General features: G+C 38.8%; 1 protein-coding gene across 2 annotated transcripts in view; it reads right to left on the reverse strand.

Annotated features, from left to right (window-relative positions):
* Positions 1-26311, reverse strand: part of NEK10 (NIMA related kinase 10) — a 221231-nt gene that overhangs the window by 68445 nt on the left and 126475 nt on the right. For both annotated transcript variants that reach the window (XM_026708233.2, XM_087916775.1), the window contains exons 24-28: positions 25150-25279; positions 9928-9998; positions 7519-7732; positions 2743-2920; positions 2576-2662 (exon numbers count right to left, since the gene is read on the reverse strand). In XM_026708233.2, coding sequence (XP_026564018.1) covers positions 2576-2662; positions 2743-2920; positions 7519-7732; positions 9928-9998; positions 25150-25279 — 680 coding nt within the window. The remainder of the gene's footprint in view (positions 1-2575; positions 2663-2742; positions 2921-7518; positions 7733-9927; positions 9999-25149; positions 25280-26311) is intronic.

Below are 26311 nucleotides of genomic sequence, written 5' to 3' on the forward strand. Positions count from 1 at the left end.
CACCAAGCCATGCCCACAGAACTGGTAGTAACAAAATTTGAATCCCACCACTGCATAAAATTTTTTTCTTCTAGCATTTGCATCCTACCATAGTAATTTGTAAAAATATATTCTGGCAATAAAAGACAACTCTAAATACAAGTAAACAGAGCATCATCATTCATACTAAGTATCACATCTAAATATCACATTTTAACCATACTTGACAAAGCATAGAAATATTCTATTTGCTGGCCATATAATTTGTTAGAGGGTATTTGGTGGCCTAGTAGTTAAGACACTGAGATTTGTCAAAGGGAATGTTGGCAGTTTAAGACCCAAGTACCATGTGACAGGGTGGCTTTTATTTTTGCTCCTTCTAACCTAGCAGTTTGAAAGCATCACTTTGATGGGAATGTAACAGTGATTCATATGCTTCGGCATATAGTCATGCCAGCCACATGACCACGGAAGCATATTTAGACAAAACTGACTCTCTCAGCGAGGAAATGGAGATAAGCACCACTCCTTAGAGTCTGGCATGACTGCACAGGGTAAACTTTTACTTTTACAATCTATCAGATGCAATAATTGTATCTAATTTCTTTTCACTGCATTTTTACTGTACATATTGTACATTTAAGAAAGCAAATTATTTTCTTGTCTGATATATATCTTTTCTGGATCAGAATTCAAAGTAAGCAAATCTACCTTCATTCAGAATGAAAAAGAAAAAAAACACTACATACTCTCCATTCCAATTTCTCTCTTAGACTTGTAATTATAATATTAAATGAGCTAATGCTGATTTTTTTCCAAACTTTTTTTATGATGGTTATGGAACAAATCACTGCAGTTGTTACGAGAATCATGTAGTCACTAAGAGAATCTGGCTTCCCCCATTGACTTTGGTTGTTGGAAATGTGTTGGGAAGGTTACAATGGCAATCACATGATCCCAGGACACTGTTACTATTGTAAATACATACCGGTTGCCAAGCATTCTAATTTTGATCACATGACTATAAGCCTGCTGTGACAATTATATGTGTGAGGACCAGGTGTAAATTGCTTTTTTTTGGTGCTGTTGTAATCGTTGCTAAGAACAAATGGTTCTTTTTTCTTATCATTTTCCTGTATTAACTTCTGTTGTACTTTAACTGGAAAAATCTAAAAGGCTAGACATCTACTGATGTGGAAGTTTGGTTGAAAAATGCTCAGATTGAAAAGTTTTTCACAGGGTATATATCCCTATTCAAAATATTATTTGAATCTTCTCAAATTAAGATTAAAAGCTCAGATCTTACAAATCCCCTTTGAGAATTAATGTTCCAAAAATATATAATTAGATAGAGAGATTTAGATATAATGAGTAATCATGAATAGTTGAAGTTATAAAACTTCCATCTTTTTATCAAATGTAAGTGTTCTTTGATATTAATTTCATTTATAAGAATTTATTTCATACAATTATTCATTCTTGAAAAATATAATAGACATCAAGGAAAAACTTATTGTATACTGTTACTATCACAGTAAAGATACATATCAAATGTATCTTTACTATGGAAAAAAGTGAGAGGAGAAGCTTAGATGATTAAGAGCCTAGAGACAAAAACATATGAATGTTTGCAAGAATTGGGTAGAACAAGTCTAGAGAAAAGAAAGGCTAGCGGTGACATGACAGCAGTATCCTGTATTTGAGGGGCTGCCACAAAGAAGAGGGGGTTAACTTATTTCCAAAGCAGCAGGGGCAGGAAAGAGAAACAATGGATGAAAACTAATCAAAGAGAGAAGCAACCTAGAACTAAGGAGAAACTTCCTAACAGTGAGGACAATTAACCAGTGGAAGTGCTTGCCTTCAGAGGTTGTAGATGCTTTGTCACTGGAGGTTTTAAAAAAAGACTGGATAGCCACCTACCTGAAATGATATAGGGTCTCCTGTTTGAGCAGGGAGGTTGACTAGAAGACCTCCAAGATCCCTTCCAGCTCTGATTGATTGAAAGGATCACTTATCTTAATGCTCAGCTTTACTTTTTACAACACAGATCATGCCTTTTCAAACATAAAAACCCTTTAAATTTGATACTTATTCAATTTGTTTATGCCATAAATAAACTGCATAAATAGTAAAATACTATTGTAAATGCTGACTTCATATTCACATTATAGAACAGTTTATTTACAGTTTAACACATTTACAAGCATGTGCAAAAACCTCTATGAAGATAGCCCATGGGACAGACTTTGCAACAATCAATATCTTCCAGCTTCACTTAAAGCAGATAAAAGACTACGCTATCAAATGTGCAGCATTAGTTAAATTTGGAACTTCTTACACCATATTAATTTGATTATGGGTGATTTTTAGGTAAATCCCTAATTTTTAAATCAAGTTCTTCTTTTGTTTTTGGCTTTAGACTGTCTCATTTGGTCTTTCCAAATTTATTCTGAAACTGTAGGATCATTATGTTTTCATTTATGATTCATGTGTGCTATCTTACTACTGTTCAGATAATACAGCAACGTTTTTGTCATCACTAATAGCTTCCAATTAACAATATCAACAATTCAAAATTATTATTAAAGGAACTTACCAAATGCTGACTCTTTAAGGGGACTTGAACTAGAACTGCTAGAATGATCTGCAATATCCAATTCATCACCAAATTCCGAGAAAATATCTTTGTAAAAATAAAAGCAGAAATTAACCCTTTCCTGCAATTATGATCGGGATTACTAAACATTTCTTGTTTAATCTTACCTTTTTCTGTGTTTTCTAAAATGCAGTTATCATCTGACAGGGTTTCATCCTTCTCTTCATCTTTTCCAGAAAATTTATGGAGGTTTTCAGATAGAATATCAATATTTTCAGAAAATTCACTTTTTAAACTAGCTGCTCCACTACTACTGCTACTGAGACTTGATTTTTCATAACGTTCCTGTAAAATAATAAAAACAGTTCTTTAAGAATATAAATAATTTGCTCTTACAACACTAATCTGTGAAGTTCGCGCTAAGTGGTATCCATGAAATTTCATAAATGTTCCTTAGCTATTTTAATTGTGGCAATCAAGCTTCTTTCTACCAGCTGGGCAAGACAGTGTAATGAATAACTTTCTAAAGAAACACATTTTAATAAGAATTACTATATAAAAATTATGAAACCATTATGAAAGAAATGTGTCAGTTTATGTCAAATTCAAGGCCAGTTTATAGAAAATCAAAGTTCAAATTTTGCCTTTCTTTCTCCTATTTGTTTGTGGCAATGACCTTCATGCCATTCTCTTTGGTGTCTACAGTTTCTGTTTCTCATTTTAAAACACATTTCAAGTAGTGCTGGAACTTCTATATGATTTAGATCATATGTTCAGATGATAGTTATTTATGATGGTTGTGATGCTACCTGACTTGAAATAATTAGTGATACACTCTCTCCTGCAGAAGCTAACATTTATTTGACAATATTAATCTATTCTCCAATCTTTTATATTTTTAAAAAAACTTGAGAAAGTAATACAGATTAAATTCCAGACAATCCTAAAGGAAGTAGATTTTCTAGATCCATTTCAGTTGGAGTTGAAATCTATTATGGCTTGGCTGTTCCACTGTGGGATATTACAGTGCTTGTTCCATATTAGTAACCATAAAAAATCATAGGAATAGGTCATTCAATGCTTTGGGGTGAACTATCATTAGTATGTTGGTGACAATCAGCTGTATACCATCACCCCACACAGGGCTAAAGATGCTATGGAGGTCTTGAACTAGTGCCTGGAGGTTGTTAGGAGCTCAGTGGGGTGAAACAATCCCAGACTAAACCTTATCAAAATAGAGTTGCTCATTAAATACCATGGATTTCTAGACCAGTAAATCAGCTTCAGTAGTTGTTCCTGATATGGTTGTGCTTTTCCTGAAAAAGCTAGTGTGTGATTAGTTCATCCTGGACTTTTGCTAGATCAGCAGATGTAAGCTGTTGCCAAACAAGCCTTGACCCAACTCTATTGGAGCCTCAATTATGGCCATACCTTGACCATGAAGTCTTTGTGACTCATGTAATAAAATGTGTGCATTACCATTGGGGATAAGAGGAAGAGATACTTCTTAGGATATTGGAAAAAGAGTGCTTCCCCCTCCCCCATGGTTTAATTGATCAAGCAGTTAAAAGTGGCAGTAGAAAGTTTATACATTCAGATGTGCAAGATTATGTTAATGTAGCCTTACAATAAAATAGAATTATTTCAAGTTACTCATGATTCCTGTCTAGTTAAGACAGGAAGGGCTTGGAAGGGCTGAGACTTGGCCATTTCCTATTTAAAACCCTTCTGCAATGTGCTTTATCTGGAAGATGTGCTTTATCTGACTTAAAGATGATTCACTAGCTGCAATATCCAGCAGCCAGATTATTAATCAGGGCAGATATTTTTGAAGAATAACATTTATTTCAAATCAATTCACAGGCTTCCAAGCTCAATTCACATGCTGTTTATTGCTTATAAAACAAATGTGGTGTGGCACTTGGATGCCTGACTATCTTACCAAGAATTATTCTGTAGTTTTCACCTCCTGGAAATCATACCATGATGATCTATCTATCCTAACCTGTACTTTCAAGTTTTCCTATTGTACACCCATTGTACTTTAACTAAATTCATCTACCTTTGCTATTAGGTTAGTCCCTTCTCTATCCTTATACCTTTCCCAGAATTAGAATCAGGTATTTCTAAGTATTGATCGACATAATGTGGAGCATGCTGCTCCAAAGATGTAGGTGGCCTGGTGGCCAAATCTCTTTTTTTCTAGCAAGTCTTTAAAGCACTTGTTTCCTTGCAAAAGAGTGACTGCTCATTTTACAGCTCTGCAAGTCAATGGTTTAATTGTAAATCACAAAACACAGTTAGTGAAGAAAGCCTTCTATCTCCCAGAAGTCCCTCCCACATTCAGAAAGTAATCCTAGCATCAAATTCTGTACCTATCAACAGTGGTGTCCCCCAAGGCAGTGTTCTAGGACCAACTCTTTTCGTACTCTACATAAATGACCTCTGTGATCGTATCAAAATCAACTGCGTTCTCTTCACTGATTATGTAAAGCTATTCAACACCACAGACAATACTGCTACCCTTCAAAAAGACTTTGACTATGTATCAGAATGGTCAAACAAATTGTAACTTCAAATCTCAACAAATAAATGCTCTGTCCTACATATTGGCAAAAAATAAATAAATCAGAAAATAAAATACAGGCTGAATAGTCAAGACCTTGTTGATGATCCAAACTCTGTCAAGGATCTTGGAGTACTCATCTCAAATGACTAAGTGCTAGAGCCCACTGTAACTACGTAGCCAAAAAGGCGTTAAGAGTTGTTAACCTAATCTTACATAGCTTTTTCTCTGGTAATAATACACTAAGAACTAGAGCATACAAAACATCTGCTAGACCAATACTCGAATACAGCTCATCAATCTGGAACCCACATTACGTATCTGATATTAACACAGTTGAGATAGTCCAGAAATATTTCACAAGAAGAGTTCTCTACTCCTCTACTCGTTGCAGAATACCTTATGCCACCACTCAAAATTCTAGACTTAGAAAACCTAGAACTACGCCGCCTTCGGTCCAATCTAAGTATAGTATATAAAATCATACATTGCAATGTCCTACCTGTCAATGAATACTTCAGCTTCAACCATAGCAATACAAGAGCAAACAATAGATACAAACTCAAGGTTAATCACACCAAATTTGATTGCAGGAAATACGACTTCAGCAACAGAATGGAATATCTACCTGACGCTGTGGTTTTTTTCCCCAAACCCCAAAAACTTTAACCTTAGACTGTCTACTATTGACCTCACCCCTTTCCTAAGAGGTCTGTAGGGGGCGTGCATAAGCGCACCAACGTGCCTATGCTCTGCAATAATTACAAAGTAATTCCAATATGCTGAATATCACATAGAAGCTTTATTTAATGTTGAAATTAAGGTTGAAATACTAACATTTGTTTTTTCCCAGCTATGTAGTACAATAGATACTCTTTTGTTTTTTTTAAATATTTTTTATTGAAAATAATTAAAAATAATTGAACATGGTGTATTTCTTTGACATACATTTCAGTCTTAACATTTTACACTAGAAAGGATAAAAAATATAAACATTTATATACATATATACATTTAGGCTTTGTACCATTTTAAATCTTATTCTTATACCTCATTTCTATTTCATCTTAAATTCTAATTTCAATTTTATGAGCTTCCTTTCATGTCCCTCCATATGTAAATTTTATTCCAAACTTTATAGTATTCTGATTTATCTTGTTCTTTCAATTCTAGTGTCAAACTATTTAATTCAGCGCAATGAAAAACCTTATCTATCATAGCATCATCACTTGGAATTTTTTTTGTTTTCCAAGTTTGGGCGAATAGTATTCTTGCTGCAGTGATTATGTGTATAATTAAGTACGTATCTGCTTTCTTAAGGTTCTCTTTTATTATTCCTAATAAGAACATCTCTGGTGTATAGCTAATTTTTAGTCCCAACATTTCTTCTAACCATGACCAAATTTTATACCAGAATACCTGTGCCCACCCACATAGTACCCCATTCTTTCAAGCATTTCCAGCAAATGGACGATTGATTACCATACATTTTTGTTAATCTAGCTGGTGGGAAATACCACCCATAAAACATCTTGTACAGATTTTCCTTCAAGAATGTTGCTAATGTAATCTTTTTGTTTCAGTCCCAAATTTGCTGCCATTGGTCTAGGTTTATACTATGTCCAAGGTTTCTAGCCCAGATTAGCATCAATTCTTTAACTTGTTCTTCATACATTTTATGGTCAAGTAGACCTTTATAAAGTTTCTTTATTTGTTTTGTCTCTGCTCCTGTTAAGATTTTATCTAATGCTATATCTTGACAGTTAATTCCCATTCTTTTTGTCTTTTTTGTAAATAGATACTCTTTTTTGAGGTAAAAGACAATTTCCACTTCTCTTGTTTTATTGAAGTATACCTTGGAAAGCATTATGTGACCAAATTGATATATCTGAATTTATAAATTAATAGCCAATGAACTTGAGGCATAAAATTACTTTCATTACTGGGTTATTTTTGTCTCTCTAGTGTCTTTTAAGTCATGTTTTCATGATGCAATGATTTGCTTTTAATTTTCTAGTTATGTGTCTTCATATTGTTCAATTTTCAAAATTTTAGTCTTACAATATTAGATCCAATATTTAATCTTTCAGGAATGCAAATTGGGGGCATTAAAATATACATGCTTCCATCTCAAATGTAAAGACAACATAGCATTTGATGTTACAAATACTGTTTTGATTTTCTAGCTTCAGCAACCAATTATTCACATTACTGTATGTATACAGCTGTTTGCTGGGTAACATGGTGCAAACTTTATAAATGACAAGTATGAGATCAGGCTAATGCTGTATTATATATACTTATTGACAATTTGGAACAAATAACAGAGAATGTAATGTAGCCTTGGTAACAAAATAACTATATACGTTTACCTTACCTGAGATAACACAGCAAGTTGATGGTGACATTTTATTGCATTCCTATTGGCCTCCATGAAATATTTCTGAGTACGCCTTCTTTCACGTTCCAATTTCTTCTCCAAGACAAGCTGGGAATTTGATAATCCATCTAAATACTTCATCATAACATCTGAAATCATTGAACTGACCTCTACTATATCAGGACGGATCTCTGCATCAGGGGTCAAACACCTGTGGAAAAAAATCTCTTTGTTATTTAGGGTAACTACCAATATTATATGAAACTAGCTCTCGTAAAATCAATGATTGGTACATCTTTTTTACATGAAGAGAGAAACAGACCTTACCAAATATTGCCTTGTTCATAATGTTTTACACAACAAAAGTTTTTTTAAAATCTCAATAGAAATAAACCAAGTTTATGTGAATATCACAGGCATGCTTATATTGTTATGTTTAATATTAGGTCTCTATTGTTCGGTTGAAATCAAGCTTAAATGAGTGCTAGAAAACTATTTACCAATGTATTCTTAGTATATTTTCCTGGAAGTGCAGTCAAATTATGACCATTCATTCAGTGACTGTTCAAAATTGTAGTGGAGTTGAACAAATGGACAATTAGTGGTCAAAGTTCCAACTACTGAAGCATCCCTATGGTCACTGCCTATGGAGATTCTCAGTCATCCAGGATATGGTTATCCCAAAGGTGCTTTTTCAAGAGGCAACTGGATTTTCTCTTTTTTTTTTCTTTGAAGATGTTTCACTTCTCATCCAAGAAGCTTCCTCAGCTCTGACTGGATGGTGGGGAATGGAAGCAGATAACTGGCAATTTGCATTCTTTTAGCGGGTCCTGAAGGTCAACAGGAGGTTTATTTGTGTCATCCGGGTCACCTGTGTGTAACCTTCTTGGAACTGTTGAAAGGACTGTGTTGCAGACTGGAGATAGATGTCTCCCCTTTTGTTGGGAGTTGTTCAATTTTGACATAGATGGCCTCTTTAACCCCTCTTTCAAACCTGCAATCCTCTCTATCCAAAATGTGAGTTTTCCTGTCTTCAAAAGAGTAGCCTGTGTCTCTTAAATGCAGATGAACTGTGAATCTAGTCCTGGTGTGTTTGTTCTCCGATGTTGTGCCATGCATTTATGAAGTGGTTGTTTCATTTCCTCAATGTACAGAACTGCACATGGCTCAAGGCATTGTACTGCATATACCACATTATTCAGTTTCTGTCTAGGTTTTTTATCCTTGGGGTGGACAAGCTTCTGCCTTAGTGTATTCTAGGGTTTGAAGTGTGCACGTATGTTATGTCGGCTGAAGTTCCTCCTAAGCTTTTCCGATATGCCTGCAATGTATGAAATGACAATGTTGCTTCATTTATTGTTCAATCTTTTCTGACAGGCAAATCCAAATCTATATGCCACTGAGCCACCATAAGCAGGTAATCAGCCTGTACTGTCTGATGCTGTCACTTTTACTGGATCTTTCATTATCACATAAGCTAATTAATTATTGAACTATTCTGAAAAAGTTAGTCAGAGGATCTCAAAAAAATAATAGAATTAGAACAAATTCTCCTTACCAATGTTGATTAGAAATTAGAAAATAAAACATACTACTATGTTTTACTTTAAATTTGATTTGAGAAGTAGAGATATTCTTCTAATTGGGAACTTGTGACTTCTGGATTGGCCTTGGTAACATGCCTCTATTGCTTATATGATGCATATTGCTTAATTTTATTTGATGTAATTAGTTAAATTTTGTTGATGTGATACAAGGTCTAGTCTATTATTTTTATTGTAAAGCAATTACTGATTATTACTGATTCCTTACAGTTATAATAACTGGTTTCAATTTAACTACTTTGTGTTATTGCATATTCAAATTCAATTGATAGTCCTTTACAGATAGTTTCTAAGTTGTGACCAGTCAATTAACAGCCAAAGTTATGAAAGACTCCCCCACACAAAAAAAGCTATAGATACACAGCCCTGTTCAAACTTACAGCAGTTGCAATGCCCCCACAGTCATTCATATAACTGTATAACCAACCACAGGGATCCTCCAATGACCTCTTGCCTCTGCCCCCATCCCACCCTGATGGGACCCCACAGTTTTTAAATGTAACATGAATAAATATTTTGGTTTGTCACACAGTCAGATGTTAGACTGGATTTGGCATTTTTATCTACTTATCGAATCCTTTCCAAGGAACTGGTAGATGTGGATGTTTAATGTTGTTACAGATATCATCACGGGATGTAAGGTAGTCTATGTAAAGCCTTTTGCAGTTGGCTGATAAATAAATATTATTATTATAAATAAATATTAAATAAATTATTAAATAAACTATTTTATTATTTAATAAAATAAATAGTCAAATACTGAATGCTGTTCAAATCAAATTAGTTCATTAATAATACATACTTTTTTATGACAGCTGATATCTTTGTAGTATATATACCTCCAGGTACTGGCTCATAAACAGCTTCTACTATCTGCAAAATAAATAGTTGCTGTCATTTTTTAAGTGATTTTTATATTGTAATTTTCCATTTGGTTTCCATGACAAACTTCACATAATTAGTTTCCTTTTATAACCTATAAAACAGATATGAGTACAGTTTTTACATCTGATTAAATATAAATAAATTGCTTTGTGAATGTAATACCCATATAAATAACTTGTTCAAAAACAATAAAAAATATCAATAATCATATCATATTTCATCAACATCATCATCATCATTTTAGCCATTGTCTATTCACTGCGGGATGAAGGCCTCTTCCGCATGTTTGTAACCAATACCGTCCTGAGCTTTCTTTCGCCAGTTGGACCAGCAATTTCATTTAAACAAATGCAGTTATTTAATTTATATCCATCTTTCTACTCATTCAAGTATTCAAAATTGCTAACTATAATTAAAATATAAATGTAAAGTAGAAGGTGTTCTAAAAGGATTTTTGTTTAGAATTCTTCTGAGGACACAGATATAACTTCCAAATGGCCTCAATGACTCTCTAAAAGAATGCAAATGACAGCTGTTTGCAAGGAATATAAATCCTTCCATTCCCTACCATCCAGTCAGAGATGAAGAGCTTCTTGGATGAAAAGGGAACTATCTTCAAAGAAAAAAAAAAGAAAGTCCATTTGTCTCTTGGAAAAAAGCAGTTTTGGGACAATCATGGCCTGGAGGATTGAGAATCTCCATAGATATTTAGCTATGTACTTTAGGATGAACACCGTTTGAATGGTACGGGAGTATGAACAGATTTTGAAAAATTGCAAACTACAGGAACCATTCAGTTTGAGATGCAGACAACACAGACTCATCCCCAACAGCCTCCATTCATGTTCAACAATGAAAGGACACAGGGCAGAAAAGGAGCGTTGGTAGACTTACAAGAGAATGCACCTTCTCAGATGATGTAGACAGGATCCATGCATGGGATGTATTCAGCTCTGTTTGGCTATAGACTGAATAGAAAAACTGAGGACACAGCCCTTCCGGGCCACCTTCTCCAGTTCTGAATGAAGTCAAGGCTTTCTTGTATATACTGCAATAGTCCCATCTTTGTATAACATTCATGATTAATAATAACTTAAAATTTAGTGCAATACCCAACAAGATTGCCAGAACCTAAGAAAATGGGTGGGTCTGGATCCTGTCAACACCATCTGAGAAGGTACGTTCTCAGGTAAGTCTATCAACACTCCTTCTCCAGAATGGTTTCAACAGGATCCATGCATGGGACATACCAAAGCAATGTCCGATGGGAGGGATTCTAACCCTAATGACTCTGATCTTCTGGCAATACCTTTTGAAGTACTCTCCTTCCAAACACTGCTTCTGCAGAAGCGAAAGAGTCAAGTTTATAATGTCTAGTGAAGGAGTGGACCAAGTTGTTACCTTACATATTTCTTCCACTGAAGCCTGAGTACTCCAAGCTGCTGTAGTGGCTGCACTACATATTGAGTGAGCTGTGATGCAAGATGGGACAGGTAACTCCTGTGCTTTGTAAATGTTAGCAATAGTTGCTCTAATCCATCTGCCTATGGAAGAAGATGACACCCTTTGTCCTAAGGATTTCTGATGATAAGAAATAAACATTGCTTCCATCTTTCTAAAGGAAGCTGTCCTTTTTATGTAAATATGGAGAGCTCTCCTAACATGTAAGGAATACCAAAGTTTCTCTCTAGGGTGAGATGGATTTGGACAAAAAGTTTGTAAAACGAGTTCTTGCGCCCTATGAAAATGGGAATTGACTTTTGGTATAAAAGTAGGATCCAATTGTAAAACACCTCAATTGGTGTAAAAAATACAGATATCAAGTCTTATTGACAGAGCTGCAAGCTCAGATATCCTTCTGGCAGATGTAATTGCCACTAGAAAAATTACTTTATACAATAAGTGCTGTAGGCTGAGTTCTTAAAGTCTCAAAAGGTGAAAGCTTGCAATACCTTGGTAAAGTCCCATGATAGAAATCCATGAATGACCCCTGGTCTTAAATTTGCTGCCCATTTAAGAAAACGCTGAATTAAAGGCTTTTGTGACAATAAATCTGAACTTGTACATGAAGGTACCAATGAAAGTGCCGCAACCTGTCTATGGAGAGTAGCTGGGGCAAGACCCTTGTCCAATCCTTGTTGTAAAAAATCTAAACCTTGGGAGATTGGAGCCTCTCCAGGATCTGAACCCTTATCCTTGAACCAATTACAGAAAACTCTCCAAAAACTCTCCAAGTCTCAAAATCCTAGCTGTCTCTGCACCATATTAAAGAATATTTTGTAGGAAGGGAAAACCTCCGCTTCCACTTTTGGGTCCATGAAAAGAGCTTCATTTCCCACTGTTTGTGAGTAATACAAGGTGTATCTTTGTTCAATTCTAGGTCAGTTGCGCTCTTGACCTTGGCTAATAATGCTTTAAATAAATGTGGTTTAAACAGGCCTTTGGTATCAGATATCTCTGTTTCTGTCTCCTCTACAGAAAGAGATTCTATTTCCCTTTCCTCTACTGAATACTCAGATTGTTTATCCTCTGAAGTATCAGGAGACTATGTTTTGGTTATAAGTGTTTGTCTAAGGGAGTGGGAATGCCTTCTACGGTGGGAGGGACCTACTCTAGAGTCCACCTGATTTGGACTGTTAGTCTGAAGTTCTCCTATCATTCCCTGACCAATAAGTTACTAAAATACTGCTGAACCACCACTGGCATTAATTACCCTCCTGTTTCAGTGTGTTGCATTTGCCCTTATCTAGTTAAAGGAGGAGTCATTGGTCTTGGATTACTCAAGTAAGAACACCCTGGAAGTTCAGAATCCTGCTTGTTAGAAAACTACTTGGCCCAAATTGTCCATGTGTGATCCCACTTGGGATAGAATAGATTGACTCGTGTGATCCCCCTTAGGAGTACTTAATTGCAGTGATTTCATTTGTTCTTTTGAATTCTCCTCTACTTACTTAACCAACGCATCATGTAGTCTATGCTCTGCCTGACCATCAGCTTTGGTTTTCCTAGTAGCTCTGGTCTTGGCCCTGATTTTGTCAGCTGCCTCCTGAACTGATCCTCTGGTCTTACAGGTTCTTTTACTCCTACCTTTTTGTTGATTGGAAGCAATAAGATGTGAAGACATTGTGTTGGAAGATTCCTCTATAATGTCTATAACTGACTGTAACATTACTCTGACTATATCAAATAAAAATAGAAACAAGAATTAATTGTAATGCGTCTTATTAAATTCTTTAAGAAAATCTTTTTTCTGAGACTCCCTCAGGACAGAGTTTCACCAATTTCAAGACAATGAAATAGCTCAATAACCAGAATCTTTCAAGGTTAACTGTCTATAAGCCGTATAGCTCTAGTTGTGAGGCACACAGCTGGCTAGAAAATGGCTGCTTCTACAAAATGGTGCTCCCACCAATTTAAACCGTCACCGAGTTGATTTTACTTATGCTGGAACCTCTTTGTGGCTAACACAGCAACTCTGCTTAGACTGTGCTCCCTTATTTGGGCAGGCTGTCTGACAGGCTTTTTGTTCCAGGAGCCTTCCAATTTCGGTCTGAGTGGTCTCTCTGTCAGCTGTTTGTAGTGAACAAACCGCTTGGTGTTAAAGTCAAATAAAGGTGCCTTCTGTGCTCGGACTGCTTAGCGCTCCCTTATACGGGCAGGCTGCTCAGCTGGCAAAAGGCACCTCTTCAATGCCCCCAAAACCTTATTCCTGGTTTTTGGGAGCGATGGTTTCTGCAAACTCTGGACTGTTGAAATCTATTTGCTTGAAAAAGCCAACGGAATAGAGGCTTGTGATCGTAATAAGCATCGAGGCTTTTGAAAAGCCTAAGGTGCTATTAGTTCCTTAAGGACTATTGTAAGGGGTGTGTCTTCAGTTTTTCTATTCAGTCTATAGCCGAACAGAGCTAAATATGTCCCACGCATGGATCCTGTCGAAACCATTCTGGAAAACATCCTGCAGAAAACAGCTCCACAACACAGTCCTTTCAGCAGTTCTAAGAAGGTTCCACACCCATTTGAACTACTCAGGTAACCCTGAGGACACAGACAAACCTCCAAGTGGCTTTAATATCTCTCTTAAAAATGCAAATGACCAGCTGACTGAAAGAAATATAAATCCTTCCATTCTCCAGCATCCAGTAAGAGCTGAAGAAGCTTCTTGAATGAGAAGTTAAATGTCTTCAAAGAAAAACAAACAACTCCAGTTGCCTCTTGAAAAATTACGTTTGGAAAAACAGTTATAATAAAACCATATTTTTGTGACTGTCTGTAAGGTCTTTTCTTCTTCAAAACTATCATCGGCAGTGCTTCTCTTTATCTCTGCCTCAGAGGCCTCGGCCTTAGTTTTCTTAGCGGTGATCTATCTTTGATTAAGCCAAATGTACAAAGGATTCCAATTGCTAGAATAGATTGAAGATTCTTTATTTTTTAATGCTTGGGTTAGTTTGTCCATTTCTGCGCATTGTAAAATTTTCTGAATAACCATAAGTTCAGTGGGGATAGAAGGTAGTTTCCAGCACTGGGCAAATGCCAGTCTGGCCGCGGTTAAGATATGGATTGTAATATACTTCGACTTTTTGGATATTTGTTTATCAAAAATTCCTAGAAGGAAGGACTCTGGTTTGTACTCAATTTGTTCCATGGTTATTTCCTCTAGCCAGTGCCTGATTTTTTGCCAATACTTCTGGGTTTCCTTGCATGACCACCCACTTTCCCCCCCCTTCTCTTCCCTTTCCCTCTTTCCTCTCTCAAGCTTTCCTCTCTTTCCCTCTTGGCCTACGCCAAGACTTGTTCGTCTTTTTGTTGTATATAATTTGTAGCTGTGTTGTTGTCTTTTTTTAAAAAAGTAAAATTAATAAAGTTTATTTAAAAAAAAAAAGAAAAGAAAAATTACGTTTGGAACAAGATCAATGTTAGGGGACTGAACGCAAATAGGTTAATTATGCCCTGCAGAACCTTAACTTATTTATTTCCAAAGCATGTTAATGTCACATTTTGCTGTTGAAATGTGAAATCTGGAAAGCTCCAAGAGTCAAGATCTAGGAAAATGTGTCTGGGCATTGCCTGAAGCTTATAAATTGCCAGTCCTATTTTAATTGATATTGAGTAATATCTGCGTAACAGAAAGCGATAAAAATAATATCACGTGAACCACAATGTGTACCTAAAAATAAGGAAGTATCCATAAAAGAGAATATTTATAGCTCAGGATGAACTGTGGGGCTCTTGGTGCTCCCTGAGCTTGGCAGTTTTCTTGCAGAAGTTTCATTACCAAATTAGGCTGATGATGTTGCTTAGTTTAGTAATAAGATGTCTCCAAGAAAACACCAAGCCAGTAGTGGGATTCAAAATTTTTTACTGCCAGTTCTGTGGGCATGGCTTATTTGGTGAGCGAGACTTGGTGGTCATGTCACTGGGTAGATGTGGCTTATTAGTCATGTGACTAGGTGGGCATGCTGTGTGGGCATGTGATTGGGTGGGAGTGGCCAACTTGACCTCACTCATGTCAAGGGGTGCCTTGCCTGGCCGCTCCTCACCTCAAAGTAATACTATTTCCCTCTATTTATTTATTACTACTGAACACCCAAAATACACTATTTAATCCTATGTATATATGCCATATGGGTACATACATATTACATAGTATAGTATATGTATAGACACACAAAGCTACATTATCTACTATATATATTGTATGTGTATGTACACACACACACAACTCTTCTAAAACTATACACCTTCAACCTCACTGTGTTTGGAAAAACATACCCATAGTCCACTTTCTGCCACACATTTAAATATAACTTCTGTACATTAGAACATTGCACACACCTTCAGATTTACTTCCCTAGCATGCACATGACCGTTACACCCAGGAGTCATCATGGATTGAGTAACATGTGGTGAAACTCACTTAACAACACTCTTGCTTAGCAACCAAAATTTTGGGCTCAATTGTGGTCATAAGTGAAGGACTATCTCTGCCTTCCTCTGCATGGCAGCCTTGTTCTAGTAAACTCCTCTGCCAATTTTCCTCTCTGTTAGAGGCACCAAAATAATCCAGATTCCAGATGATATAAGGCAGTGGTGCCTTATATACTTTTTTCGGCTCCTGTGCCGATAATTGTGCACGCACGCACTCGCTTGCACGCACTCGCATGCCAGTACCCAGAAGGCAATGTGTGCTGCCCCCCCCCATGCCCCCTGTGCATGTGTGCGCAATTCCCCTCTCACGCACCATGCATCTGTGCATGCACATGCAATTCCTCCCTTGCACGCCGCACATCTCTGCACATGCACATGCGATTCCCCCTTGCACCCCTCACGTCTGCGCATGTGTGCACAACTTCCCTCCTCACGCACGCTCGCATGCCAGCCAGAAGGCAATGAGTGCTGATGCTCCCCATGTCCCCTGTGCGTGTGATGTCTTTGAGCATATGTGCGCAATTCCCCCTTGTGTGCCAATCAGAACACAGCCAAACCCCCTACCAATGAGAACACACCCCCACCCAATCAGAACACAGCCAAGACCCCACCCAATCAAGTCCCACCCCACTAGCAGTTAAAAGGAAGAAGCAGCTGCAATCTCACATCACTCTGAGAAGCAAGAGCTGAAGACAGAAGCCTGAAGATGATGAATGAGACTTCATCGAAACGTTGCCTAGATACTTGAATCTTACGCGGGAGAAAACCGAACAACCAAAGATCCATATATATATATATGTTTTCTGAGGTTCTCGCGGGTATTTGTATGTGGATCTTTGGTTGTTCGGTTTTCCCGCGTAAGATTCGAAGTATCTAGGCAACGTTTCAATGAAGTCTCATTCATCATCTTCAGGCTTCTGTCTTCGCTCTTGCTTCTCAGAGTGCTTCTCTTCACGGGAGAAAACCCGAACAACCAAAGATCCCATATATATATATATATATATATATATATATATATATATATATATATATATATATATATATATATATATATATATATATATATATATATATAGACGGACACAATCAGAAGCCTGATGATGGCAGATGAGATTCTGCCGAAATGTTGCTACAACTTTAAAAGCACAACTACAATGACGTGGGAAAATACCCGAACAAAGCTGAATGCCATACATGTAAGTACCCGTGAAAACTTAAGAAATATATATATATAAAATTTGGGAGCCTGCACTCACAAACAAAAAAATCTCCACACTACTAGCCAGGCAAACACCTGGGCGCAAACAGATGCCCCCAATACCTCCAGCTCAAACACACCCCAACCAGGCATCCAGATGAAACCCAGCTTCCTAACAAATGATATTACTCGGAGCCAAGCTGCACTAAAGACCTCCAATAAGGGAACACAATGTTGCCAGCCAATCAAGACACAAAAAGAGCCACAAAACAGACAGAAGATATTAGAAACATTAATCAAGCAGAACACAGCAAACTCCAAGACTAATAAACACAGACCAAGACTCCCAACCAATCAGGATGAAGAAAAAACCATTCTGGCACAGCAGTAGGCTAGCCCCAAATTTAAAACTGAAACCACTGTAAAAGTCTGACTCACAGACGAACACAATACAGAAGCCTGATAATGGCAGATGAGATTCTGCCGAAACATTGCTACAACTTTAAAAGCACAACTACAATGACATGGGAAAATAACCGAACAAAGCTAAATACCATACATGTAAGTACCCGCGAAAACTTAAGAAAACAAATATCAGACCTCTACGGGGAGAAATAAACAGCCAGACCAAAACCTATGAGAAGCTGGAAGTTAAAAGAGCAGGAATACTATGTGTCCTCAAATTCCTACACAGCTGCAGAGACAACAATGTAACACCAATCTGCTTCAAATTAACATTTCATCACAGCAGAACAGCTACCCTGAAAAGAACTGAAATGGCTCTACTCAGGAACGAACTCCACAGAAAGAGATTCCAATTGGATCAGTTAAACAAAGATTTGCTAGCACTACACCTGGAATTGAGCAGCAAAATCCACCCTCTACTTTGGGACAAGATAAAACAACTTACAACACTTGAAACAATTAGTATATAACGTTTCCAACAGAGAACTCACCAAAACAGAAACAGATGTCCTAACCAAAGGATTCAATTATGCTATAGCACCCAAAAAAATCCCCACAGAATCCATCATATGTGCAGTAGAATCCAGCCTAACTAAATTAAATACAGATGAAGCTGATAGAATAAGACACCAAGTTACTAACATCCTATGCACAAGCAAACCACCCAAAAGCAACTTGCAGAAAGAACTAAAAGCGCTGCAAGCCCTGAAAAAAGATAGCAGCATAATCATACTTCCAGCAGACAAAGGTAATGCCACAGTGGTAATGGATAGAAAAGATTATGAAACAAAATTGACAGACCTACTCCAAGACTCCACATACAAACCCATAAACACAGACCCAACCACATATCTGGAAAAATTAACCAAGAAGAAAATTACAACCAGCCACATGAGCAAAGAGATCCAACAGACGATCATCCCAAGAGAAAAATCCTCCAGATGCCCCAAACTATACGGCCTCCCAAAAATACACAAAGAAGGCATACCTCTCAGACCCATAGTCAGCTCCAGAGGAGCACCACTACAAAACCTAGCTAAACACTTAGCAAAAGAGCTACAGCCCCATGCTGAAAGAGCAGCTTCACATGTACAAAACTCATACCACTTCTTGGAAATGATCAAAGATCTACACATGGAGCAAGAAGATCTGCTTGTAAGTTTCAACGTGGTTTCACTATCCACTCAAGTCCCAATAAAAAAGACCCTTGAAATCATCAAAAATAAATACCAACCAGCTAAACACCTCATGGAACTAACAGAACACTGCTTAACCAACACATATTTCATATACAAAGGACAAAGATACAAGCAAATTGAAGGAGCCCCTATGGGATCACCACTGACACCTGTCATTGCAAACCTGTTCATGGAAGAATTCGAATCCAGAGCCCTGGCTAATGCCATCCACAAACCCAAACTATGGTTAAGATACAACGATGACACATTCGTGATTTGGCCCCATGGAAAAGAAAACCTAAACAATTTCCTAACACACCTAAACAGCACACACCGCAAAATCAAGTTCACCATGGAAACGGAAACAAACAAACAACTACATTCCTAGATGTACTAATCTACAAAAAAACAGATGGCACACTAGGACACACCGTATACCAGAAGAAAACACACACTAACCGCTACCTCAATGCCCAATCCCACCACCACCCAGCACAGATAAACTCCGTGGCTAAAACACTAATTACTAGAACCAAACGCCTGGCAGACAAGACACACATTAACACTGAACTATGCACCCTGACTAAAGTACTGACAGCCAACGGCTTCCACAAAAGCAAAATCACTGGCTTGATCCACAAAAACGCACTGAGACATAATAGAGACCTAGAAGATGAACAGACCTATGGAAGAGCTGTCCTGCCCTACATAAGAGGCACAACAGACAAAATTAGTAAGATACTGCACAGACATCACATCAAGACTGCCTTCAAAACAGACAGAAAAATAGCAGTCATCCTTAGAAACCCCAAAGATAAAACTGACCTGGAAAACCAAGGCATATACGAAGTCCCCTGTGCATCATGCCCGGCCACATACATTGGAAATACCAATAGAAGAATAAGTACCCGCCTGGATGAACACAAAAATGCAGTCAAAAAGCTGGAACACACTTCCTCACTAGTCCAACACATGGAAGCCACAGGTCATAGCTTCAACTTCAATGGCACCAAAACCCTAGCCATTATAGAAAACCCCAACCACAGAATCATCAGAGAAGCCATAGAGATTGAAAAAAGGACCAGAAAGCATGAATAGAAGAGATGATTCCACCAGACTGTCAATCATTTGGAAGCCTGCACTCACAAACAAAAAAATCTCCACATCACAAGCCAGGCAGACACCTGGGCACAAACAGATCCCCCCGATACCTCTAGCTCAAACACACCCCAACCAGGCACCCAGATGAAACCTAGCTTCCTAACTAATGATAGCCGTCCATTTACCCGGAGCCAAGCTGCACTAAAGGCCTCCAATAAAGTAACACAATGTTGCCAGCCAATCAAGATACAAAAAGAGCCAAAAAACAGACAGAAGATATTAGAAACACCAATCAAGCGGAACACAGCAAACTCCAAGACCAATAAACACAGACCAAGACTCCCAACCAATCAGGGTGAAGAAAAAAACCATTCTGGCACAGCAATAGGCTGCCCCAAATTTAAATCTGAAACCACTGTAAAAGCCTGACTCACAGACGAACACTATACAGAAGCCTGATGATGGCAGATGAGATTCACATACACATACATACATACATACACACACACACACACACACACACACACACATGGATCTTTGGTTTCTGGGTTTCTCCGCGTAAGATTGGTAGTATCTAGCAACGTTGATAAAGTCTCATTCATCATCTTCAGGCTTCTATCTTGGCTCTGTGCTTCTCAGAGTGAATTCACTCTGAATTCACTCTGAAAAGCACAGAGCCGAAGACACAAGCCTGAAGATGATGAATGAGACTTCATCAAACGTTGCCTAGATATTACCAATCTTACGCGGAGAAACCAAATAATCAAAGATCCACATACAAATACACGAGAACCTCAGAAAATATATATATATATATATATATATATTAATGTTATGACTCCCCTTCAAAATTCAAACGAACAAAACAGAAAGCAGCCGTTTCAAAATTAAATCAAACAGAAAGAAGTCTTACAAGATAATGGCTGGCAGAAATCTCAATCCACAGCATAAATCTTCACTCTGTCCAGCAAACCAGTCCTGGCAATAAATCTCAAGTCTCAGAGCTTCTTGCTGTAATGTCCTCACTCAATAAGTCACTTTGTTCCTGGCAAATTTTACCAGCCCAGCTGTGTCCTTTTATACTCATTGAGGCAATGTGCTAATTTACTGACTCGCCCTCCTTCTTCGTTCCAGCTGAGTTTGCCTTCTCAAAAGTCTTCTGTTCCTTACATTTAACCACAAATTTTCCAAGTTCTCATCTCCACTAGAAGACTCTCTCAAAACTTCCCTGTCAGCCATTCCCGGCTGTTGATCAGATAAGGAACCAGAGGAGGTCAAAGGTCCTGACAATTCTAATACATCAGGTCTGTCTTCCTTTGTCACGTCCATCTCCTCATCCTGGTTACTAGTCCAATCACTGAGCCATGCCGGCTCATATTTTTCTGCCATGTCCTCCTCACTTGAACTCATATCAGTCACAGGAGCTGAATCCAAGCCCGGAGCCACAACATACATACATACATACATACATGTAATTTTTAATATTAAATTTATGTTTAATATAAAAGAATAACATTTTTATATTAAATATATTATCTTTTTAAAAAATTTGTATTAGCGGGCCTCGGGATTTAAAGGTATGAGTTTGGTGGTCCCTGAACTAGAGCGTACAAAACCCCTGAACTAGAACATACAAAACATTTGCTAGACCACTACTCGAATACAGCTCATCAGTCTGGAATCCATACTGTATATCGGACATTAATACAATTGAGTGAGTCCAGAAGTATTTAATGAGAAGTGTACTACACTTCTGCTCGCAACAGAATACCCTACATCACCAGGCTTGAGATTTTGGGCTTGATTTAAGCGTAGTACACAAAATTATCTGCTACAATGTCCTACCAGTCAAGACTACTTCAGCTTCAACCACAACAATATAAGAGCACACAACAGATACAAATGAAAACTGCTCCAAACTTGATTGCAGAAAGTACGACCTCAGGAACAGAGTGGTCAATGCCTGGAATGCACTACCTGACTCTGTTGTTACATCCTCTAACCCTTACTTCTTTAACCTCAAACTAACCACTATTGACCTCACTGCATCCCTAAGAGGTCTGTAAGGGGTGCACCATTGTGCCTACCATCCATGTCATTTGGTCCCCATTTATTTGTACCTATTTCCTGTATTCTTACTAATGTTTATACTTATACATATTATCTTGTAAGCGATTGACACATCAAATCAAATCAATCAATAAATAAATACAATTCCTCCTCCAGTCACGTTAACTCAGGAATTCCAGGAGTTGAAGTCCACAAGTCTTAAACTTGCCAAGTTTGAAGACCCTTGGACTAGAAGATGACTCCAAGATCCCTTCCAGTCCTAGATTGCTGTGCTGTTTCAAAAAGTGTTTTGAAGCCAGGGTTTGTGTCCTTCCTTCCTTTCTTTTTTTCTCTCTCTCCCTCCCTGCCTCCTTCCATGTATCTATCTATACATCCATTTATCCATTCACTTTCTCCTCCCTCCTTCCCTTCCTCTTTCTTTCTCTCCCTTCCTTCCATCCCATCTTTGTCTATCCCTTTTCTTCATTTCTCTCCCTTTTCTCTTTCTATTCTTTCTCCTCTCTTCTCTCCTCCCTCTTTCTCTCTCCCTATCTTTCTCTCTTTCCTTCTCTCTCTTTCCCTCTTTCCCCCTCTCTCTTCCTCTCTCTTTCCCTCCTTCTCTCTCTTTTCCTCTCTTTCTATCCCTTCCCTTCCTCCTTCCCTCTCTTCTTCTAAAGCTAAGAGGGGAGACCCACCTGAAACACAAACAGGCTTTCAAACAAACACACACACACACACACACACACACACACACACACACACACACACACACGCTTCCAAGCACCCAGCAGATCAACAAGGGTTCCTCCTGGCCACTCTCCATCCTGCGTTGCCCAAAAAAGCCGGCAGGCAAGGCTTCCAGGTCCAACAAAGGGGCCACGGGCGGGACTTCCTCCCCTCCTGCTTTTGGGGAAAGTTAAGGGCTGGGAAATTCAAACACGGCGTGTACTGCAGCCTCGCCCCCCACTCCCAGCTGCACCAAAAAAGATGTGGCGGCTGTAGGTTTTTTGCAAATTACCTATCTGTTTCTCCAAAGTGCTGCCACAGCTGCGTTCTGGGTTCCAGCCACGCAGGTCCATTGCATTGAGCTCAGTGCATTGGAGGGACTTGCCCAAGCAAGTCCAAGCGGAGCAGTGCAGCAGTCAATGGGGTGGACCTGCGTGGCCAGCACCTAGAACACGGCTATGACGATGCTTTGGAGAAGTGGAGCAAAGCCGGAGGTCGGTAATTTTTGCTGCAAAAAGCCTACAACTGCCGTGTCTCTTTGTCACTTCTTTGCTGGCTGGAACCAAGCTGGGAACAGCGGCTGGAGGATTCTCCTGCCAGCAAAGAGGTGGCAGCTGGAGGCTTCTTGGTGGGGGGGGACAGGGACACGGTGAGACTCGGCCGGGAGTCAGAAGGAAGCTCCTGTGCTCTACCTGTCTCTTTTTGGTCCCTCCCTCTGCATCGAAGTACCTTAAAGGGACAGGCTGGGCCGGCTGCCTTCCTAGCAGCAGCAGAGCGAAGGGAAGGGAGGCAGAAAAGTTCATTCATGTCTTCTCCTCCTTCTTGGGCATACACAGAGCTTGAGGGGCACCAGAGGGACTCGTCCACATGCCTTCTCCTTGCAGAAAGTCCCCTCACGTGTGTACATGTGAGATCCCAAGACTTTCTGCTAGGAGATGGCATGTGGGCTACCGGCTCAGTTCCAGTTGGCAAAGCAGCAGCAGCTTGGACTTGCCGCCCTGTTCTTTGCACCGGGGTGCACCCATTGCCTTCTGCACCAAAGTGGAGGTATTTGCCCAGGCAAGTCCCTCCGGTGTAGCAGGCAATGGGTGCACGTGCATGGCTAGTGCAAAGAACAAGGCAGCGATGGCTGTGGGACTGAAGCTCTTTTTGGTGTGTTCAAAAAGTGGAGGCCGGTAGTTTTCAATGCAAAAAGCTTCCAGCCAGCTGGCTTGATTCCGGCTGGCAAAGAGGTATCAGCTGGGAGGCTTCTCACAACGATAAAAAGAGGTACAGCAGCTACAGGCATCTTGCAAAAAGGGAAGGTGAGATGCGGTCTGCTGAGGAGGCCAGTGGCTCTCAGCCCTGGCTTGCCTTCCCTGGCAACCAGCCACAGGAGGAAGGTAAGGTCATGGCCATGGATGATGAAAGAGGCAGTCAAAGGGGAGGAAGCGAGTTTAAGGGCCAGACCAGGGCCTCTGAAGGAGGGGAAAATGGGTGATGCATTGCGCTTAAGGGAGTGTGGGTGGCGAGCAGGCAGCGGCTCCGGGGCAAGTCTGGAGCCGAGGAATCACGTGTACCCGACCCAGCCGAGACAGCCAGCAGCTCCAGGGCCTCAGGGAATAGAGCGTCTCTGGGCCCCCAGCCCCCGACCCAAGGCAAAGGGTCAGCAGGCAGCATGCATTGCTTACCTTTGGTGAACTGAGGTGACTGGGCATCAACAAGGCAACTGGTGAGGCAATTAGCTGAGACACGTGGTGAAGGCAACATATATAGGGCGGGGTCAGCATGGAGCAACCGGAAAAGGTCAGTGAGCAGCTGGAAGGGGCGAGTGAGCAGCGACCAGGTGATCAGGCGACTGGGCTGGGGGCGTGGCCAGCCAAAAGTCGCTACCAGTTCGGCGACCCATGCCAAATCCTTGCTACTGGTTTGCCCAATCCGGTGCAAACCGGCTGAATACAACTACTGCACCAAGCTCAGAGAACACTAAGGGCCTCATTAATAAAGAAGACAGGAAAAGTTAAGAAGATTGATTTCTAAAATAAAAAAATAAAAAAGCCTCTTAGGCCCAAAATCATCAAAGCTTTTAATTCAGTATTCAGGACATCTGGAGAATTATATATATATATATGTGTGTGCGTGTGTGTGTGTGTGTGTGTGTGTTTTCTGAGGTTTTCGCAGGTATTTGAGGTTTTCGCGGGTATATATGGATCTTTGGTTGTTCGGGTTTTCTCCCGCGTACTTTGAATCTTACGCGGGAGAAAACCCGAACAACCAAAGATCCACATACAAATACCCGCGAGAACCTCAGAAAACATATATATATATCAGTTTATTTATGTCAGAACAATTATCAAAGCTGTTTCTCTAAACCTTCTATAAAATCCTTATGAAATGCAGGATTGCTGCCTGCAGAACATTTTTAGTATGGTGTAATAAATATAGGATTTAAAAGACAATTAAATGAAACAAATAGGCAAAGGTAAATGGTATAATCTCATTCAGCAAACCTGCATACTTTAGTTGCTAAGGAGAGCATGTTGGCGCTATAAAATGGAGGGTTGAGTGTTGCCATCTGATATAAAACACATCCTGAAGCCCAGACATCAGCCTTCTCACCATATGGCTCACTCTTTACAATTTCAGGGCTGCATAAATGAAAATAAAATATTGTGTGCAATACAAAAAGGACAAGGGAGAGGTCACCAAATATACATTACCATGAAAATCTTGAAGTGTTTATAAAAGGTCTCTATAAAAATACAAAAATTTTAGAGTAGAAAGATAGCTATTCAATTTCCCAACCTAGTCTATACAAATTATTTGGGATAGAATTCATTCTTTTTTAAAAAAAACAAACTTTATTGATTATACAACTAAAATGTCAAACAAACACAAACACAACACATAGAAAAAAAAGAAAAAAATGATTAAAAAATTAGCAATTCTATTGTCGACAGTCTATGGTTCCTTATTTGTTATCAATATTGGTGACATATTTACAAATACATCTTATTACGAATATATAATTACTACCTCTTTTACATTTTACAGTATTTACTAATATATTTTCTATTTTTGTTCTATTCAGTCATACCAGAATTCCCAGCTTCTATAGTATTCTGATGTTTCTTTTTCCTTAATTGCTAAGGTTCATTTATATTCTGATAACATTAATGAGATTTTCCTTGACTTGTAGCACAAAAGAATGCTAGTATAATTCTGACAGTCAAGCTGATGCTATTCTTCCAGTTTTAATATAGGATCTTAAGGTGGATTTCCTGCTAGTGGGGGAAAATCACCACTTACTATCCTTAACATGGATTAGGAAGGAGGCTGTCAGTGTATAAGAGTTCATGAATTGGAATAGCCTGGTTACAAGTCAGCCAATGGGAACTGTTTGGTGACTAAGAAACAACACCTGTTGTGAGCCATGCCACACGGCTTGAAGACTGAGTGTGGCTTAGGGTAAGTGACTCTGTAATATATTGCTTCTGTGCTTATATAGCTTCTGTGTTTCTGTGCTTCAGTTCTACTGGTGCTGATTGCTTCTGCTTCTTGTCCTTGTACCTGCTACCACGTTGCAAGAATTGAATGGGTATTGTATACATGCATCATGTTTTATATTGTTGTATATAAACAAGTTTCTTCTATAAATGAATCCTGCTGAATTATTTACT

The sequence above is a fragment of the Pseudonaja textilis genome, chromosome Z (genome assembly GCF_049901715.1).
Source record: "Pseudonaja textilis isolate UNSWEBS1 chromosome Z, rPseTex1.2, whole genome shotgun sequence".
Taxonomy (NCBI): Eukaryota; Metazoa; Chordata; class Lepidosauria; order Squamata; family Elapidae; genus Pseudonaja; species Pseudonaja textilis.